Source organism: Salvelinus namaycush, unplaced genomic scaffold, assembly GCF_016432855.1.
Source record: "Salvelinus namaycush isolate Seneca unplaced genomic scaffold, SaNama_1.0 Scaffold270, whole genome shotgun sequence".
Taxonomy (NCBI): domain Eukaryota; kingdom Metazoa; phylum Chordata; class Actinopteri; order Salmoniformes; family Salmonidae; genus Salvelinus; species Salvelinus namaycush.
In genome coordinates this window covers 212552-234323 of record NW_024059564.1, presented here as the reverse complement: position 1 = coordinate 234323, position 21772 = coordinate 212552, and the positions used below count along the sequence as shown (strand labels likewise).

At 45.5% G+C, this 21772-nt stretch overlaps 1 protein-coding gene across 1 annotated transcript in view; it reads right to left on the bottom strand.

Annotated features, from left to right (window-relative positions):
* LOC120039400 (glutamate receptor ionotropic, NMDA 2D-like) overlaps window positions 1-21772 on the bottom strand; it is a gene marked incomplete at its 3' end in the record, with an annotated part of 56438 nt that overhangs the window by 20004 nt on the left and 14662 nt on the right. The window contains exon 3 of the mRNA XM_038984827.1: window positions 2169-2435. Within this exon, the coding sequence (XP_038840755.1) occupies window positions 2169-2435 (267 nt within the window). The remainder of the gene's footprint in view (window positions 1-2168; window positions 2436-21772) is intronic.

Sequence of the window (21772 nt, the reverse complement as noted above, 5' to 3'; positions counted from 1 at the left end):
GGGAGACAATATGACAGTGGGGGGTGGAGAGAATGAGAGAAGGGAGGGGTCTAAAGAGCAAACACACCTGAGGGGAATGGGAGAGGTTCAACGCTGACATATGTTATTAAAAGCAGCAGAGTCTTGGGAGATAGGGAGAGAGGGAGAGAGAGGGAGAGCGGGAGGGACAGAAAGAGAGAGAATGGAGTACAGTATTGAGAAGGGAAGTATCAAGCAGATTAGTCACTCGTGGGAGAAAAGGGGGGAGGAGAGAGGGAAGTGATGGGGGATGGGGGAGAGAGGGAAGTGATGGGGGGAGAGAGGGAAGGGTTGGGGGATGGGGGAGAAGAGAAAAAAGAGAGGCAGACATATTTTGGTAAAATCAGGGCCTGGGGAGATAAGAGATATAGTAACAGCAGGGGTGTAGGGAGAGAGAGAGAAGGAGAGAAAGAGAGAGAGATAGGGAGGGAGGGATGGATGGAGAGAGGGAGGAAGAGAGCACAGTAGATCACTCCAACAATGCCACAATTGCTGAGGAAGGGAGAAACAGGGTGGAGAAGGTTTTAAGGGGGTGAGATAGGGGAAACAGGGTGGAGAAGGTTTTAAGGGGGTGAGATAGGGGAAACAGGGTGGAGAAGGTTTTAAGGGGGTGAGATAGGGGAAACAGGGTTAAGTGAAATGCTGACAGATACAGGGAGAGAAAGGGGAGAGGGGGACTAGCAGAATGGGAGAAGGGGGGGGGTTTAGTATAGGGTAGAATAGATAAGGACAGAGGAAGGAAAAATAGTTATGTAGAAAGGCAGGGAGGAAGGGAGTGGAGGAGACAGAGAATTGAGAATTTTGAGAATTGTGCCTTCATTGAATTTTGAACTGTAATGGCTTGGCAAAACAATCCAGCCTGGATGCCAATAAACCTCCAGTGAATTGGAGAGGAGGGAGAGGTAAAGAGAAAGAGGGAGATAGAGAGAGAGGGAGAGAAAGAGAGAGAGGGGGGAAGAGAGAGAGTGAGAGAGAGCGAGAGAGAGAAATAGGGAGAGAGCGAGAGGTAAAGAAAGAGAGAGCGAGAGAGAGAGAGAGAGAGAGAGAGAGAGAGAGAGGAATGGAGAGGAAGAGAGAGAGCGAAATGGATATAAAGACAAATAAGCAGAGGCAGAAGCTGAAAGAGAGGGGGAGAAAGAGAGAGCTATTTAAGTGGAAATGGACCCTGTGCACCTGCGTTAGCCCCACACACTGTTGAATACACATTGAGAGAGAAAAGAAGGAAAAAAGTGTGACAAAAGCAGATAGAGTCTTTAATGCAAACACACACTGTCACTGAGCAGACAGACACAAGCACTGATTATCACTGGGAGAGCGAGAAAGAGAGGGGAAAGAGAGCGAGAAAATGAGAGAGAGTGGGTGAAGAGATAGGGGAAGGCAGATGAGGGATGATAGAGAGCAATAAGGGAGGGGAGAGAGAGAAGCAGAGAAAAAGGGAGGGTTAGGGTTAATGCACTGCGCATAGGCAGCCCGCTGCGGGCACTATGTTATATTAACAGTGACACCAGCCGAGAGGAGCCTAAGGAATCCAATACACACACAAACACACACACACACACACACACACACACACACACACACACACACACACACACACACACACACACACACACACACACACACACACACACACACACACACACACACACACACACACACACACACACACACACACACACACACACACACACACAGGGAGACAGAGCTGCAGTGGCCATGCTGAGACATTTGAGATATTGAGACCCAGACTGAACCAACCCAACAGAGAGCAGTGTACTGTTCAATATGTCTACAGGCAAAGAGACATGCTGCGAGAGGGAGAGGGAGAGGGGAGAGGGGAGAGAGGGAGAATGAACGAGGGAGGGATTCAGCTTGAGAGACAGTTTTGAAGAGAAAGGAAAATAGAATGAAGGAGCGAAGGAAGAGAGAAAGGAAGGGCACACGCTAGTCATGAAGGGAGGGAGTGATGAGAAGAACAGAGGGATAGAGGAGAGAGAGGAGAGAGAGCCACAGGGACAGAGGGAGAGAGGAAGAAGGGGGAGGAACCCGGCCAACCCGGCCAGCCAGCCACATGGAGTCTCATGGCCACTCAGTAACACTTCCTCCCCCTTTTCTCCACCTCCCTCCCCCCTCCCTCCCCCCTGTCTCACCTGCGCCTCGTTCTCCTTGAGCAGCCTGCGCGTGCGCACCCCTCCCGGGTCGTCCGTCACGTTCAGCATGACCACGCTCTTCTTCTCCCAGCCGATGAACGAGCCGTCCGTCAGGCCGTCCACCACCGACAGGAAGTCCTGGTAGCCATGGTGACGGGTGGACACCACTGAGAAGGTGGTCCAGTCGTACTCCTCTAGTATTTTGAAGATGACCTCCAGCTGGAGGCTGGTGGATGAGCTGAACTGGAGGAAGATGGAGCCTGACTCCTGCAGTAGGGGAGCACACCTTAAAGTTCTATAGACACAGGCAGGCACATGGGACAGAACGCTGCCAAACAGGAAGCACAACATCAGCTTTCCTCTAGGAGGTCAGGGTCACGTTCAGTAGAGCACCTTCTCCACTTCAAAACAGTTCAACACGTTGCTGTTTTTTATCACTGAACAGGGCCCCTGTAATACCTCCGTTTCACAACGTTTTCTCCTGTTTTACATCTTCTGAACACAACCCAGCAATGAGGATGAAGGGGTTTTCTGGGGTTCTGATTTGGTTAGGATTATGGTTAGGATTATGGTTAGGATTTGGGTTGGGTAAACTGATCCTATATTGTAGAAATGTGTCTATGGGTAAACTCAGAATGCAGAATGCAGCCCAAAGGTGTTTAGAATAAGCCTCACTGGTAAATTGATCCCAATTAATATATGAATAGCAAATATGTTAACATGCCATATTATCGCAATCCCTTACCCATTAACTATTTCTGAAGAATTCTAAACATTCATCAACCCAGATCTAGCAGGGGATGATGTCTTTAAGGTAAGGATTTGGAGACAGTAAGCTGATCCTAGATCTACACTGCCTTCTGGAATATTCAGACCCCTTGACATTTTCCACATTTTGTTACATTCCAGCTTTTTTATAAAATGGATTAAATAAAAAATGTGCCTCTTCAATCTACACACAATACCCCATAATGACAAAACAAAAACAGGTTTCTAGAATTTTGCACATTTATAAGAAATTTAAAACAGAAATACCTTATTTACATAAGTATTCAGACCCTTTGCTATGAGACTCAAAATTGCTTTGTCATTATGTGGTATTGTGTGTAGATCGATGAGGGAAAAAACGATTTTATCAATTTTAAAATAAGACTGTAACGTGTCAAAATGTGGAAACCGTCAAGGGGTCTGAATACTTTCCGAATGCACTGTATTCCTACGGTCAACTTCTATCCGGAGTTTAGAGAGCAGGTAAAGAGAGCAGGCCATCTCTACAAAGAACTACAACTCCCATGACTATCCTGTGTGTGTTAAGGGTGAGGAGGCATACTGGGGGTTGAAGTTTTCATGGGACCGCTGCAGTGGTGACTGCAGGCTAAAACACAGAATATGATTGTTGAGTGAAGTCTCCAATGACCGCTGGAACTAGTCTTTTCCACAGATTTGGATTACATTTAGATGAGAGTGTGTGTGTGTGTGTGGGGGGGGGGGGGGGTCTTCAAAGGAAGCTCATCAAAGATGTGTGAATGCATTCCTCAGGAGTAAAACAGTTATTTGTAAAAACAAATGTATTGGTGTTGTTTTTTCTAGCTACTAGGCAGGATGCATGTTTGAAATGTTTTAATTTACACACATATACTGTAAATAACGTAAACCCCCCCTCTCTCTCTCTCTCGCTCTCTCTCTGTCTCTCTCTTTCTCCCTCTATCTCTCTCTCTCTCTCCCTCTCTCTGTCTCTCTCTCTCCCCCCCCCTCCCTCTCTCTCTCTCTCTCTCTCTCCCTCTCTCTGTCTCTCTCTCTCCCCCTCCCTCTCTCTCTCTCTCTCTCCCTCTCTCTCTCTCTCTCTTTCTCTCAATTCAAAGGGCTTTATTGGCATGGGAAACACATGTTTACATTGCCAAATCAAGTGAAAAAGAAAATAAACAAAAGTGAAAAAACAATATAAAATGAACAGTAAACATTACACTCACAAAAGTTTCAGAGGAATAATGACATTTCATATGCCATATTATGTCTATATACAGTGTTATAACAATGTGCAAATAGTTAAAGTACAAAAGGGAAAAATAAATCAACATAAATATGGGTTGTACTATGTGTTCTCTTTCTCTCTCTCTCTCTCTCTTTCTCCCATCCACACGCACGCACGCACGCACGCACGCACGCACGCACGCACGCACGCACGCACGCACGCACGCACGCACGCACGCACGCACGCACGCACGCACGCACGCACGCACGCACGCACGCACACACACACACACACACACACACACACACACACACACACACACACACACATAGAGAGTTGTGACACATCAGAGGGACAGCTATAGTAGCAGCCCAGTTTGGTGCCATTTACAGATCAAACACAGCAATGTCTGACTCAGCTTCTTATAGCACAATGTCCCCAACACCAACCCCTATACCCCAACATCAATACTATACCCCAACCCCTATACCACAACCCCTATACCCCAACCACTTTACCCCAACCTTATACCCCAATCCCTATACCCGAAACCTCTATACCCCAACCCCTATACCCCAACCCCTATACCCCAACCACTATACACCAACACCAACCTACACCCCAACGACTATACCCCAACCCCTATACCCCAACCACTATACCCCAACACCAACCCTATACCCCAACCACTATACCCAAACCCCTATACCCCAACCACTATACCCCAACCACTATACCCCAACCACTATACCCCAACAACAACCCTATACCCCAACTCCTATACCCCAACACCAACGCTATACCCAAACCACTATACCTCAACACCAACCCTATACCCCAACCACTATACCCCAACACCAACCCTATACCCCAACCACTATACACCAACCACTATACCCCAACACCAACCCTATACCCCAACCACTATACCCCAACCCCTATACCCCAACACCAACCCTATACCCCAGCCCAATACCGCAACACCAACCCTATACCCCAACACCAACCCTGTACCACAACCACTATACCCCAACACGAACCCTATACCCCAACCACTATACCCCAAACCATATACCCCAACACCAACCCTATACCCCAACCACTATACCCCAACACCAACCCTATACCCCAACCCCTATACCCCAACCACTATACCCCAACACCAGCCCAATTACGACAACCCCTATACCCCAACACCAACCCAATTACCCCAACCCCTATACCCCAACACCAACCCTATACCCCAACCCCTATACCCCAACCCCTATACCCCAACCACTATACCTCAACACCAACCCTATACCCCAACCATTATACCCCAACCCCTATACCCCAGCTCCTATACCCCAACCCAACCCTATACCCCAACCATTATACCCCAACCCCTATACCCCAGCTCCTATACCCCAACCCAACCCTATACCCCAACCATTATACCCCAACCCCTATACCCCAGCTCCTATACCCCAACCCAACCCCTATACCCCAACACCAACGCTATATCCCAACACTATACCTCAACCTAACCCAACCCCTATACCCCAACCCTATACCCCAACACCAACCCTATATCCCAACACCAACCCTATACCCCAACACCAACCCTATACCCCAACACCAACCCTATACCCCAACACCAACCCCTATACCCCAACACCAACCCTATATCCCAACACCAACCCTATATCCCAACACCAACCCTATACCCCAACACCAGCCCCTATACCCCAACACCAACCCCTATACCCCAACCATTATACCCCAACCCCTATACCCCAACACCAACCCCTATACAACAACACCAACACCAACCCTATACCCCAACACCAACCCCTATACCCCAACACCAACCCTATATCCCAACACCAACCCTATACCCCAACACCAACGCTATATCCCAACACCAACCCTATACCCCAACACCAACCCCTATACCCCAACACCAACCCTATATCCAAACACCAACACTATACCCCAACACCAACCCCTATACCCCAACACCAACCCTATATCCCAACACCAACCCTATACCCCAACACCAACGCTATATCCCAACACCAACCCTATACCCCAACACCAACCACTATACCTCAACACCAACCCTATACCCCAAAACCAACCCAACAGCAAACCCTATATCCCAACACCAACCCCTATACCCCAACACCAACCTTATATCCCAAAACCAACCCAACCCAACACCAACACCAACCCTATATCCCAATACCAACCCTATACCCCAACCCAACCCTATACCCCAAAACCAACACAACACCAACACCAACCCTATACCCCAACACCAACCCAACCCCTATACCCCAACACCAACTCTATAACCCAACCCCTATACCTCAACCCAATCCCTAAACCCCAACACCAACCGTATACCTCAATCTAACCCCAACCCAACCCCTATATCCATACCCAACTCTTAGAAAAAAGTGTTATGAAAGGGTTCTTCGGCTAACCCCATAGAATAACCCTTTTTGGTTCCAGGGAGAACTATTTTTGGTTCCAGGTAGAACTCTTTTGGGTTCCCTCTGTGGAAAGGGTTCTACATTGAACTCTAAAGGGTTCTACCTGGAACCAAAAGGGTTCTTCAAAGGGTTCTCCAATGGGGACAGATGAAAACCCTTTATAGGTTCTAGATAGCACAGTTTTTTCTGAGAGTGTATACCCAAACACCAACCCAACCCCTATACCCCAACCCATCCCCACACCCATACCTTATCCCTATCCCAGCCCAGACCCCCTGTCCTCCCTCCAGCAGCTACCAATCATGATTCTGAGCATTCCTCATCCCCGTATCCATCCCAGGATTATGGTCAATTCTCGGTCACTTCAAGAGATAAATTGAAATACAGTTCTGGAATATTGTTCAAGTACTTCATGAATTGACTGAATTGAAATTGATTATTTGACCTCCCCATCCATCCAGTTCAAACCAGTCTAAATGAGAGATGGAGGGGGGAGAGAGATGGGGGAGAGAGAGATGGAGGGGAGAGAGAGATGGAGGGGAGAGAGAGGGAGGAGAGAACGAGATGGTGGGGAGAAAGAGATGGGGGAGAGAAAAAGATGGGGGAGAGAGAGATGGAGGGGAGAGAGACATGGAGGGGAGAGAGATATGGGAGAGAGAGATGGAGGGGAGAGAGATATGGGAGAGAGAGATGGAGGGGAGAGTGAGATGGAGGGGAGAAAGAGATATGTAGGAAGAGATGTAGGGGAGAGAGACATGGAGGGGAGAGAGATATGTGGGGAGAGAGAGACGGAGGGGAGCGAGTGATGGAGGGGAGAGAGAGATGGAGAGGAGAGAGATATGGGAGAGAGAGATAGAGGGGAGAGATGGAGGGGAGAGAGATATGGGAGAGAGAGATGGAGGGGAGAGTGAGATGGAGGGGAGAAAGAGATATGTAGGAAGAGATGTAGGGGAGAGAGAGATGGAGGGGAGAGAGAGAAAGAGAGATAGAGAGAGAGAAAAAGAGAGAGAGCGAGAGAAAGAAAGAGCGAGAGAGAGATGGGGGGCACGGGTGTAAGGTCTGTGAAGCCTGCTGAGCGAGACCAGGTGGCAGGATCATGCACTTAATCCTACCAGAGATTTCTTTCTCTAACCGTGATTCTATCTCTCGCTCTCTAACCCTGAATCTCTCTTTTTAACCTTGAATCTCTTTCTCTCTCTCTCTCTATTACCCTTGATCTCTCTCTCTAACCCTGAATCTCTCTCTCTAACCCTGAATATCTTTCTCTCTCTAACCTTGAATCTCTCTCTCTCTCTAACCCAGAATCTCTCCCTCTAACCCTGAATATTTCTCTCTAACCCTGAATCTCTCTCTACAACCCTGAATCTCTCTCTATAACCCTGAATCTCTCTCTCTAACCCTGAATCTCTCTCTAACCCTGAATCTCTCTCTACAACCCAGAATCTCTATCTACAACCCAGAATCTCTCTCTACAACCCTGAATCTCTCTTCACAGCCCTGAATCTCTATTTTTCTAACCCTGAATCTCTCTCTACAACCCTGAATCTCTCTCTACAACCCTGAGTCTCTCTCTCTTTCTAACCCTAAATCTCTCTTTCTAACCCTGAATCTCTCTACAACCCTGAATCTCTCTCTACAACCCTGAATCTCTCTCTACAACCCTGAATCTCTTTTCACAGCCCTGAATATCTCTCTACAACCCTGAATCTCTCGTCACAGCCCTGAATCTCTCTCTACAACCCTGAATCTCTCTCTACAACCCAGAATCTCTCTCTACAACCCTGAATCTCTCTTCACAGCCCTGAATCTCTCTCTACAACCCTGAATCTCTCTCTACAACCCTGAATCTCTCTCTACAACCCAGAATCTCTCTCTATAACCCCGAATCTCTCTCTACAACCCTGAATCTCTCTCTACAACCCCGAATCTCTCTCTACAACCCTGAATCTCACTACAACCCTGAATCTCTCTCTACAACCCTTAGTGTCTCTCTCTTTCTAACCCTGAATCTCTCTCTATAACCCTGAATCTCTCTCTACAATCCTGAATCTCTCTCTACAATCCTGAATCTCTCTCTACAACCCTGAATCTCTCTCTACAACCCAGAATCTCTCTCTACAACCCTGAGTCTCTCTTTCTAACCCTGAATCTTTCTCTATAACCCTGAATCTCTCTCTCTAACCCTGAATCGCTCTCTCTAACCCTGAATCTCTTTCAATTTAATTCAAGGGGCTTTATTGGCATGGGAAATATATGTTAACATGGCCAAAGCAAGTGAGGTAGATAAGTTTAATAAACAATAAAAATGAACAGTAAACATTACACTCACAGACGTTTCAAAAGAATAAAGACATTACAAATGTCATATTATGTATACAGTGTTGTAACGATGTACACATGGTTAAAGTACAAAAGGGAAAATAAACAAGCATAAATATGGGTTGTATCGGTTCTCTCTCTAACCTTGAATCTCTCTCTACAACCCTGAATCTCTCTTCACAGCCCTGAATCTCTCTCTACAACCCTGAATCTCTCTCTACAACCCTGAATCTCTCTCTACAACCCTGAATCTCTCTCTACAACCCTGAATCTCTCTCTCTAACCCTGAATCTCTCTCTCTAACCCTGAATCTCTCTCTCTAACCCTGAATCTCTCTCTCTAACCCTGAATCTCTCTCTACAACCCAGAATCTCTCTCTACAACCCTGAATCTCTCTCTACAACCCTGAATCTCTCTCTACAACCCTGAATCTCTCTCTACAACCCTGAATCTCTCTCTACAACCCTGAATCTCTCTCTAACGCTGAATCTCTCTCTACAACCCAGAATCTCTCTCTACAACCCTGAATCTCTCTCTACAACCCATAATCTCTCTCTCTAACCCTGAATCTCTCTCTACAACCCAGAATCTCTCTCTACAACCCTGAATCTCTCTCTACAACCCTGAATCTCTCTCTACAACCCTGAATCTCTCTCTACAACCCTGAATCTCTCTCTCTAACCCCGAATCTCTCTCTACAACCCTGAATCTCTCTCTACAACCCAGAATCTCTCTCTACAACCCTGAATCTCTCTCTCTAACCCTGAATCTCTCTCTACAACCCAGAATCTCTCTCTACAACCCAGAATCTCTCTCTACAACCCTGAATCTCTCTTCACAGCCCTGAATCTCTATTTTTCTAACCCTGAATCTCTCTCTACAACCCTGAATCTCTCTCTACAACCCTGAGTCTCTCTCTCTTTCTAACCCTAAATCTCTCTTTCTAACCCTGAATCTCTCTACAACCCTCAATCTCTCTCTACAACCCTGAATCTCTCTCTACAACCCTGAATCTCTTTTCACAGCCCTGAATATCTCTCTACAACCCTGAATCTCTCGTCACAGCCCTGAATCTCTCTCTACAACCCTGAATCTCTCTCTACAACCCAGAATCTCTCTCTACAACCCAGAATCTCTCTCTACAACCCTGAATCTCTCTTCACAGCCCTGAATCTCTCTCTACAACCCTGAATCTCTCTCTACAACCCTGAATCTCTCTCTACAACCCTGAATCTCTCTCTACAACCCAGAATCTCTCTCTACAACCCCGAATCTCTCTCTACAACCCTGAATCTCTCTCTACAACCCTGAATCTCTCTCTACAACCCTGAATCTCACTACAACCCTGAATCTCTCTCTACAACCCTTAGTCTCTCTCTCTTTCTAACCCTGAATCTCTCTCTATAACCCTGAATCTCTCTCTACAATCCTGAATCTCTCTCTACAACCCTGAATCTCTCTCTACAACCCAGAATCTCTCTCTACAACCCTGAGTCTCTCTCTCTTTCTAACCCTGAATCTTTCTCTATAACCCTGAATCTCTCTCTCTAACCCTGAATCGCTCTCTCTAACCCTGAATCTCTTTCAATTTAATTCAAGGGGCTTTATTGGCATGGGAAATATATGTTAACATGGCCAAAGCAAGTGAGGTAGATAAGTTTAATAAACAATAAAAATGAACAGTAAACATTACACTCACAGACGTTTCAAAAGAATAAAGACATTACAAATGTCATATTATGTATACAGTGTTGTAAAGATGTACACATGGTTAAAGTACAAAAGGGAAAATAAATAAGCATAAATATGGGTTGTATCGGTTCTCTCTCTAACCTTGAATCTCTCTCTACAACCCAGAATCTCTCTCTACAACCCTGAATCTCTCTTCACAGCCCAGAATCTCTCTCTACAACCCTGAATCTCTCTCTACAACCCTGAATCTCTCTCTCTAACCCTGAATCTCTCTCTACAACCCTGAATCTCTCTCTCTAACCCTGAATCTCTCTCTCTAACCCTGAATCTCTCTCTACAACCCAGAATCTCTCTCTACAACACTGAATCTCTCTCTACAACCCTGAATCTCTCTCTACAACCCTGAATCTCTCTCTACAACCCTGAATCTCTCTCTACAACCCTGAATCTCTCTCTCTAACGCTGAATCTCTCTCTACAACCCAGAATCTCTCTCTACAACCCTGAATCTCTCTCTACAACCCTGAATCTCTCTCTCTAACCCTGAATCTCTCTCTACAACCCAGAATCTCTCTCTACAACCCAGAATCTCTCTCTACAACCCTGAATCTCTCTTCACAGCCCTGAATCTCTATTTTTCTAACCCTGAATCTGTCTCTACAACCCTGAATCTCTCTCTAAAACCCTGAGTCTCTCTCTCTTTCTAACCCTAAATCTCTCTTTCTAACCCTGAATCTCTCTACAACCCTGAATCTCTCTCTACAACCCTGAATCTCTCTCTACAACCCTGAATCTCTTTTCACAGCCCTGAATATCTCTCTACAACCCTGAATCTCTCGTCACAGCCCTGAATCTCTCTACAACCCTGAATCTCTCTCTACAACCCAGAATCTCTCTCTACAACCCTGAATCTCTCTTCACAGCCCTGAATCTCTCTCTACAACCCTGAATCTCTCTCTACAACCCTGAATCTCTCTCTACAACCCAGAATCTCTCTCTATAACCCCGAATCTCTCTCTACAACCCTGAATCTCTCTCTACAACCCTGAATCTCTCTCTACAACCCTGAATCTCACTACAACCCTGAATCTCTCTCTACAACCCTTAGTCTCTCTCTCTTTCTAACCCTGAATCTCTCTCTATAACCCTGAATCTCTCTCTACAATCCTGAATCTCTCTCTACAACCCTGAATCTCTCTCTACAACCAAGAATCTCTCTCTACAACCAAGAATCTCTCTCTACAACCCAGAATCTCTCTCTACAACCCTGAGTCTCTCTCTCTTTCTAACCCTGAATCTTTCTCTATAACCCTGAATCTCTCTCTACAACCCTGAATCTCTCTCTACAACCCTGAATCTCTCTCTACAACCCAGAATCTCTCTCTACAACCCAGAATCTCTCTCTACAACCCTGAATCTCTCTCTACAACCCTGAATCTCTCTCTACAACCCATAATCTCTCTCTATAACCCCAAATCTCTCTCTACAACCCTGAATCTCTCTCTACAACCCTGAATCTCTCTCTACAACCCTGAATCTCTCTACAACCCTGAATCTCTCTACAACCCTGAATATCTCTCTACAACCCCGAATCTCTCTTTACAACCCTGAATCTCTCTCTACAACCCTGAGTATCTCTCTCTAACCCTGAATCTCTCTACAACCCTGAATCTCTCTCTACAACCCCGAATCTCTCTTTCTAACCCTAAATCTCTCTCTATAACCCTGAATCTCTCTCTACAACCCTGAATCTCTCTCTACAACCCTGAATCTCTCTCTACAACCCAGAATCTCTCTCTACAACCCTGAGTCTCTCTCTCTTTCTAACCCTGAGTCTCTCTCTACAACCCTGAATCTCTCTCTACAACCCTGAATCTCTCTCTACAACCCTGAATCTCTCTCTACAACCCTGAATCTCTCTCTACAACCCTGAATCTCTCTCTATAACCCTGAATCTCTCTACAACGCTGAATCTCTCTCTACAACCCTGAATCTCTCTACAACCCTGAATCTCTTTACCTCTATAACCCTGAATCTCTCTACAACCCTGAATCTCTCTCTACAACCCTGAATCTCTCTCTACAACCCAGAATCTCTCTACAACCCTGAGTCTCTCTCTACAACCCTGAATCTCTCTCTACAACCCTGAATCTTTCTACAACCCTGAATCTCTCTCTACAACCCTGAATCTCTCTCTATAACCCTGAATCTCTCTACAACCCTGAATCTCTCTCTACAACCCTGAATCTCTCTCTCTAACCCTGAATCTCTCTCTACAACCCTGAATCTCTCTCTACAACCCAGAATCTCTCTCTACAACCCTGAGTCTCTCTCTACAACCCTGAATCTCTCTCTATAACCCTGAATCTCTCTACAACTCTGAATCTCTCTCTACAACCCTGAATCTCTCTTTACAACCCTGAATCTCTCTCTCTTTCTAACCCTGAGTCTCTCTCTACAACCCTGAATCTCTCTCTACAACCCTGAATCTCTCTCTACAACCCTGAATCTCTCTCTACAACCCTGAATCTCTCTCTACAACCCTGAATCTCTCTCTACAACCCAGAATCGCTCTCTACAACCCTGAGTCTCTCTCTCTTTCTAACCCTGAGTCTCTCTCTCTTTCTAACCCTGAGTCTCTCTCTACAACCCTGAATCTCTCTCTACAACCCTGAATCTCTCTCTAAAACCCTGAGTCTCTCTCTCTTTCTAACCCTAAATCTCTCTTTCTAACCCTGAATCTCTCTACAACCCTGAATCTCTCTCTACAACCCTGAATATCTCTCTACAACCCTGAATCTCTTTTCACAGCCCTGAATATCTCTCTACAACCCTGAATCTCTCGTCACAGCCCTGAATCTCTCTCTACAACCCTGAATCTCTCTCTACAACCAGAATTCTCTCTCTACAACCCTGAATCTCGCTTCACAGCCCTGAATCTCTCTCTACAACCCTGAATCTCTCTCTACAACCTGAATCTCTCTTACAACCCTGAATCTCTCTCTATAACCCGAATCTCTCTCTACACCCTGAATCTCTCTCTACAACCCTGAATCTCTCTACAACCCTGAATCTCACTAAACCCTGAATCTCTCTCTACAACCCTTAGTCGCTCTCTCTCTACCCTGAATCTCTCCTATAACCCTGAATCTCTCTCTAATCCTGAATCTCTCTACAACCCTGAATCTCTCTCTACACCAGAATCTCTATCTACAACCCTGAATCTCTCTCTCTAACCCTGAATCTCTCTCTACAACCGGAATCTCTCTACACAGAATCTATCTCTACAACCCTGAATCTCTCTTCACAGCCCTGAATCTCTACATTTTCCTAACCTTGAAATCTCTCTCTACAACCCTGAATCTCTCATCTAAAACCCTGAGTCTCTCTCTCCTTTTCTAAACCCTAAATCTCTCTTTCTAACACCTGAATCTCTCTAACAACTGAATCTCTCTCCTACAACCCTGAATATAGAGGAGATTTAGGGTTAGAAAGAGAGATTCGGGGTTGTAGAGAGAGATTCAGGGTTTGTAGAGAGAGATTTCAGGGTTGTAGAGAGAGATTAGGGTTGTAGAGAGAGATTCGGGGTTATAGAGAGAGATTCTGGGTTTGTAGAGAGAGATTCAGGGTTGTAGAGAGAGATTCAGGGTTTTGTAGAGAGAGATTGTGTATTCGATTCGGTTGTAGAGAGAGATTCAGGTTGTAGAGAGAGATTCAGGGTTGTAGAGAGAGATTCAGGGTTGTAGAGAGAGATTCAGGGTTGTAGAGAGATATTTTGGGTGAGTAGAGAGAGATTCAGGGTTGTTAGAGAAGACTCAGGGTTTGTAGAAACGATTCAGGGTTGTAGAGAGAGACTCAGGGTTGTAGAGAGAGATCAGGGTTGTAGAGAGAGATTCTGGGTTGTAGAGAGAGATTCAGGGTTGAGAGAGAGATTCTGGTTGTCGAGAGGTTCCGGTTAAGAGAGAGTTGTAGACAGGGGTTTGTAGAGAGAGATTCAGGGTTGTAGAGAGAGATCAGGTGTAGGATATAGAGAAAGATTCAGGTTAGAAAGAGAGAGAGACTCAGGGTGTAGAGAGGATTCTGGGTTGGAGAGAGAGATTCAGGTTGTAGTAGAGAGATCAGGGTTGTAGAGAGAGATTCAGTGGTTGTAGAGAGATATGCAGGGTTAGAAAGAGAGAGAGACTCAGGGTTGTAGAAGGAGATTCAGGTTGTAGGGAGATTCAGGGTTATAGAGAGAGATTTCAGGGCTGTGAAGAGAGATTCAGGGTTGTAGAGAGAGATTCTGGGGTTGTATGAGAGAGATTCAGGGTTATAGAGGAGATTCGGGTTTAGAGGAGATTCAGGGTTGTAGAGAGAGACTCAGGGTTAGAAAGAGGAGAGAGACTCAGGTTAGAAAGAGAGAGAGACTCAGGGTTGTAGAGGAAGATTCTGGTTTGTAGAGAGAGATTCAGGGTTGTAGAGAGAGATTCAGGGTTGTAGAGAGAGATTCAGGGTTGTAGAGAGAGATTTCAGGTTAGAGAGTTCAGGTTATAGAGATAGATTCAGGGTTGTAGAGAGAGACTCAGGGTTGTAGAGAGAGATTCAGGGTTGTAGGAGAGATTCAGGTTAGAGAGTAGAGATTCAGGGTTGTAGAGAGAGATTCAGGGTTGTAGAGAAATTCAGGGTTATAGAGAGAGATTCAGGGTTGTAGAGAGAGATTCAGGTTGTAGAAAGATTCAGGGTTGTAGAGAGGATTTAGGTGTATAGAGAGACTCAGGGTTGTAGAGAGAGATTCTGGGTTGTAGAGAGAGATTCAGGGTTGTAGAGAGAGGTTCAGGGTTGTTGAGAGATTCAGGGTTATAGAGGTAAAGAGATTCAGGGTTGTAGAGAGATTCAGGGTTGTAGAGAGAGATTCAGCGTTGTAGAGAGATTCATGGTTATAGAGAGAGATGCAGGTTGTAGAAGAGATTCATGGTTGTAGAGAAGATTCAGGTTGTAGAGAGATCGTTAAAGAGACTTAGGTTGAAAAGAAGGAGACCAGGGTTGTAGAGAGAGATTCTGGGTTGTAGAAGAGATCAGGGTTGTAGAGAGAGATTCAGGGTTTGTAGAGGAAGATTCAGCGTTATAGAGAGAGATTTAGGGTTAGAAGAGATATTCGGGTTGTAGAGAGAGATTCAGGTGTGTAGAGAGAGATTAGGGGTTATGAGAGAGATTCACGGGTTGTAGAGAGAGATTCGGGTTGTAGTAGAGATCACAGGGTTGTAGAGAGAGACTCAGGGTTAGAAAGAGAGAGAGACTCAGGGTTAGAAAGAGAGAAGACTCAGGGTTGTAGAGAGTAGATCGGGTTGTAGAGAGAGATTCAGGTTGTAGAGAGAGATTCAGGGTTGTAGAGAGAGATTCAAGGTGTAGAGAGAGATTCGTTGTAGAGAATTCAGGTTATAGAGAGAGTTCAGGGTTGTAGAGACGAGACTCAGGTTGTAGAGAGAGATTCTGGGTTGTAGAGAGAGATTTAGGGTTGTAGAGAGAGATTTAGGGTTGTAGAGAGAGATTCCAGGGTTAAGAGAGAGATTCAGGTTTGTAGAGAGAGTCAGTAGAGAAATTCAGGTATAGAGAGAGATTCAGGGTTGTAGAGAGAGATTCAGGGTTGTAGAAAGATTCAGGGTTTAGAGAGAGATTCGAGTTGTAGAGAGAGATTCGAGGGTGTAGAGAGAGATTCAGGGTTATAGAGAAAGATTCAGGGTTAAAAGAGAGAGAAGACTCAGGGTTGAGAGAGAATTCTGGGTTGTAGGAGAGAGATTATTAGAGTTCAGGGATTGTAGAGAGAGAATTTTCAGGGTGATAAGAGAGATCGTTATGTAGCGATGCCGGGTTAGAAAGAGAGAGAGACCTAAGGGTTGTAGAGAGAGAATTCCATGGTTGTATTGAGATTCAGGGTTTGTAGAGAGAGAAATTCCGTCAGTGGTTGTAGAGAGAGATTCAGGGTTGTAGACGAGAGATTCGGTGGTTATAGAGAGAGATTCAGAAGGGGTTGTAGGAGAGAGAATTCAGGGGTTGTAGAGAGAGATTGGGTGTAGAGGGTTCAGGTTTGTAGAAGAAGTATTCCAGGGTTGTAGAGAGAGATTCCAGGCTGTGACGAGAGATTCAGGAGGTTGTAGAGAGCATATTCCGGGCTGTGCAAAGCAGATTCATGGGTATAGAACATTAGGGTAGAGATAGATTCAGGGTTGTAGAGAGAATCCGGGTTAGTTAAAGTAGAGATTCTAGGGTTTAGAAAGAGAGGATGAATCAGGAGGTGTTAGAAGGAGAGAGTACTCATTGTAAGATGAGATCTCAGGGTTTTGTAGGGGAGATAGGTAGAGGAGAGAGCCAGGGTTGAGAAGAGGAGGCAGGGTTGAGAGGATCTGTGGGAGAGATTAGGTGAGGGGGGGGGAGGAGTAGGGGAGGGGAGGGGGAGAGTTCAGGGTTTGTGAGAGAGAGATTCAGAGTTGTAGAGGCGATTCACGGGTTAATAAGAGATTCGGTTGTAGAGAGACTGCAGGGTTTAGAGGATAGAGGTTACAGGGGTTTAGAGAGAGATTCTGTGTAGGGGATCAGTTGCAGGAGAGATTCCCAGGGTTGTAGAGAGAGAGATCAGGGTTGGTAAAGATTAGGAGGAGATTCAGGTTGATAGAGAATCGGATTGTAAGGAGGGTAGAGGAGATCAGAGGTTGTAAGAGAGGACGGTGTAGGAGAGATTCTGTCTATAGAGAGAGTTCGGTTGAGAAGAGATTCAGGTTGTGGATCAGGTATAGAAAGATTCCAGGTTGTAGAGAAGTAGGCTTGCTGTTTAGTTAGAGAATCGTTGACAATCGGGTTGTAGAGAGAGTATTCAGGTTGTAGGTTAGAGATCATAGAGAGCTTTCAGTTAAAGAGGTTGGGTAAAGAGATGAACTTATGGCGTGTACGAGGAGATTCAGGGTTGTAGAGAGAGACAGGTTGAAGAGCGATTCAGTAAAAGAGAGGCTTCAGGTTAGAAGAGAAGGCTCAGGCGTGAGAAGAGTATGGGAAGCTGAGCATTTCTCCGGGTTAAGAGAGAAATTTCAGGGAGTTGATAGAAAGAGTCAGGTTGAGAGAGAATTCAGAGTTGTAGAGAACGGTATGGAGAGAGATCGGGTAAAGCCAGTTGCGAAGGATTCTGGTTTAGATTCTGTCGTGGGTTGTACGAAACGCACCAGCAGGATTTCAGGGTTGTAGAGAGAGATTCCGAGGGTTGTGAAGCAGAGGTACTCCGAGGGATGTTTGTAGAGAGAGATTCTGGGTTTTTAAAGGGGAGTTCAGGTGGGGGGGTGGGGTAGGGGGGGAGGGGAGGGGGGGTGGGGGTCAGGGGGGTGTAGGGTGACTCAGGGGGGGGGGGGGTTGTAGGGGGGGGGAGGAGGTGGGGCTGGTGGTTAGGAGGATTCGGTAGATAGAGATTCAGGTTTGTAGAGAGATTCAGGGTTGTATAGAGGTAAGATTCAGGGTTCTAGGTAAGAGATTCAGGTTTGTGGAGAGAGATTCAGGGCGGTTGAGAGAGATCGGCAGGGTTATAGAGAGAGTTCAGGTTGTAGAGTAGAGCAATTTCCGGGGAACAGTTCAGGGGTTGTGGGGATAGATTCAGGGTTGTAGAGAGAGATTTCAGGTTGTAGTATAGAGATTCAGGGTTATTGAAGAGAGTATTGCGGTTGTAGGAGAGACTCATTAAAGAGAGAGAGACTCAGGTTTAGGAGATAGGGTGTAGAGAGAGATTCCCAGTGGTTGTAGAGAGAGATTCAGGGTTTGAGAGAGAGAGACTTCATGGGTAAGATTTGATAAAGAGATGGTAAAGGAGATCATGGGTTGTAGAGAGAGATATCTTGTACTAGATCGGTTTAGAGAGACTAGGTTGTAGAGAGTTCAGTGTATGTTAGGAAGAGAATTCCGGGTTGAGAGAGATCTTCATGGTTGTAGAGAGAATTCAGAGGTTTGTATGAGAGAGGGAGATTCAGGGTTATGAGAGAGATTCAGGGTTGTAGAGAGATTCATGCTGAAGAGTGTTCAGGGTATGTAGAGAGACTCGGTGTGAGAGAGTGAGTGTAGAGGAGAGATTTCCCGGGTTTGTAGATAGAATCGGTAGAGGAGAGTAGATCAGGTTTGGCTAGAGAGAGATTCCGGTTTTAGAGGAGATTCAGTCATAGAAGAGTTCAGTTGTAGATCATAGGGTGAGACAATCAGTGTGATACGAGTCTTAGACTCAGGGGTTGTATAGAGAGAATTCCCGGTTAGTAGAGGAGATCAGGAAGAAGGAGATTAGTTCGGTTACGAGTTCAGGATTATAGGATAAAGATGATTTCAGGGTTGTAGAGAAGACTTCAGGGTTGTAGAGAAGTTAGCGAGAGAGTTCGGGTAGAGAGAGATTCAGGGTTGTCGAGAGCGATAGGTCTGTAGAGGAGATTGGCGGGTTTTTTTAGAGAGAGATTCAAGGTTGTAGAGTGATGTAGAAGAGAGGGACTTCAGGGTTGTAATAGATTCTGGGTAGAGAGAATTCGCAGGGTTATGAGGTAGAAGAGATTCAGGGGTTGTATGAGGATTAGCGTATAGAGAATTTAGGGTGGAGAGATTCTGTTCGTAATAGAGTCGTTGTAATGAGAGATTCTAGGGTTAGTAGAAGAGAGATTCAGGGTTTAGAGAGAGATTCAAAGAGGTTGTGGAGGAGAGATTTGCAGGTTTAGGATTAGTTGAGAGGAGAAATTCATCAGGGTTCAGAAAGAGAGAGAATCAGGGTTAGTAGATAGAGAACTCATTTATCGAGAGAAGAGAAGTCTCAGAGTTGTAGAGATGGAGATTCAGGTTGTAGAGAGAGATTCAGGTTGTAGAGATGAGATTCAGAGGTTTAGAGAGATTCCAGGGTTAAGAGAGGATAGGTAGAGAGAGATTCTGGGGGCTTGTGGAGAGTCCGGTTGTAGAGAGATTCATGGGTTGTAGAGAGCCTCAGGGTTGAGAAGGACTTCAGCTCAGGGTTGTAGAGAGAGATTCCCTCGGGTGTAAGAGAGAGATTCCAAGGGTTGTAGGAGAGAATTAAGTTCGAGAGAGTCAGGGTTGTATAGAGGAAGAGATTTCCAGTTGTAAGGAGAATTCGGTGTAGGAGTTCTTACTTGTATAGGTTGGTATAGAGAAATTCGGTTTGTAAGAGAGAGATTCAGGGTTGAGGGAGAGATTCCAAGGGTTGTAGTAGAGAGAAATTCAGGGTTGTAGAGAGAGATCAAAGGCGTTGTAGAGAGAGATTGGGTTAGAAGAGAGCAGGAGCTCGTTGTAGAGGAATTGTGAGAGAGAGATTCAGGGTTCGTAGAGAAGAGATTTTCAGGGTTGTAAGAGGATCGGTTGGAAGATAGGTTACAAAGGAAGGTAAGGAAAGTTGAGAGAGTTCCCGTAGAGAAACTCCAGGTTTCAAGGAGTCAGGGTTGTAAGAAGATTCGGGTTTATACGAGGATTAGGGTGAGAGAGATTCACAGCATCGGTTTGTAGAGCAGAGATTCAGGGTTGTAGAGAGAGATTCAGGGTTTGTAGAGAGTTTGTTGAGAGAATTCAGGTGAGATTCCAGGGTTGTAGAGAGAGACTTCAGGGTATGAGAGATTGGGAGAGAGAGATTCGGTTGTGGAAGTTCACGGTTGTAGAGAGAGTACAGGGTTCGAGAGAAGAGCCAGTTTGCTAATGCAGATTCAGGGTTGTGTAAGAGAGATTCATGGGGATGTAGAGTATAGGGGTAAGAGATAAAACATTGTCGAGAGAGATAGGTTTGATAGAGAGGATCCGTCAGGTGTTGCAGTAGAGGAGGAATTTCAGGTTGTAGAGAGATTCAGGGTGATGGAGAGATTCAGGGTTGTAGAGAGGATTGAGGTATAGAGAAGTTCTCTTTAGAGGAATTGGGTTAGAGAGAGATTCGAGGTTGTAGAGAGAGATTCATGGGTTGTAAGAGGAGACTTAGGTTTAGAAAGAGAAAAGAAGATTCCGGTGTAGAGAGAGATTCTCAGGGTTTATAGAGTAAAGATTCAGGGTTAAAGGAAACTAGTGAGAGATCTGGTGTAGAGTAGATTCAGGGTTTAGAGAGAGATTCAGGGTTATAGGAGTAGCGGCTGTAAGTAGGATTTATGCAGGTTAAAAGAGATGATGCTAGGTGTTTTAGGGGTTCAGTTGTAGGAGATTCAGGGTTGAGTACGAGAGATTATGGCGTTGGAGGAATTGCATGGTTCAGGGTGAGAGAGATATCGGGTTGTAGAGAGAGAATTCAAGGGTTGATAGAAGAGACTTCAGGTTGATGAAGACAGGGTGTAGCAGAGATGACTCAGGGTTAGAAAGAGAGAGAGACTCAGGGTTGTAAGAGAGAGAGACTCGGTTTGTAAGAGAGATCATGGTTGTAGAGAGAGATTTCAGGGTTGTAGAGAGAGATTCAGGGTGTAGGTTCAGTATGTAGAATCAGGTTAAGAGAATTCAGGTGTAAGTTCTTAGGAATAGGGTTAGAGAGATTCAGGGTGGAGAGTTGGGTTAGAGTAGAGACTTCAGGGTTGTAACACTTCTGGGTTTAGAGAGAGATCCAAGAGGTTAGTTATGAAGAGACATCAGGGTTGTAAGAGAGATTCTGGGTGTAGAGAGAGATTCAGGGTTTAGAGGCGAGTCAGTTGTAGGATTGCATCAGAGGTTTAGGGGTAAAAGAGAGATGAGAGCAGGTTTATAGAGGTTCCCCGACAGGTTTACAGTCAACGGTGAGAGATTCGCTCCCAAACAGGGTTGTAGAGAAGAGATTCAGACAGGTTGTAGGAGAGATTCAGGGGTTATAGAGACGATAGATTCAGGGTGTAGAGAGAGATTCAGGCGTTTGGGATAGGTTATAATAGGTTCGGTTGTAGAGAGGGTTCAGGGTTGTAGAGAGAGATTTGGTGAAGGAGAGGTTGTAGAGAAGATTCAGGGTTGTATGAGATTCATGGCTTGGAAACTCAGGGTTAGAAGAGAGAGAGACACTCAGGGTTTGAAGGAGAGAGAGATGGTTGTTAAGAGATTAGTTGTAGAGAGAGATTCACAGGGTTGTAGAAGAGATTCAGGTGAGTTAGAGAGAAAAGGAGAGAGAGATCGTTAGAATTCAGGGTTTTAAGAGAGAGTATTAGGGTTAGAAAAGGG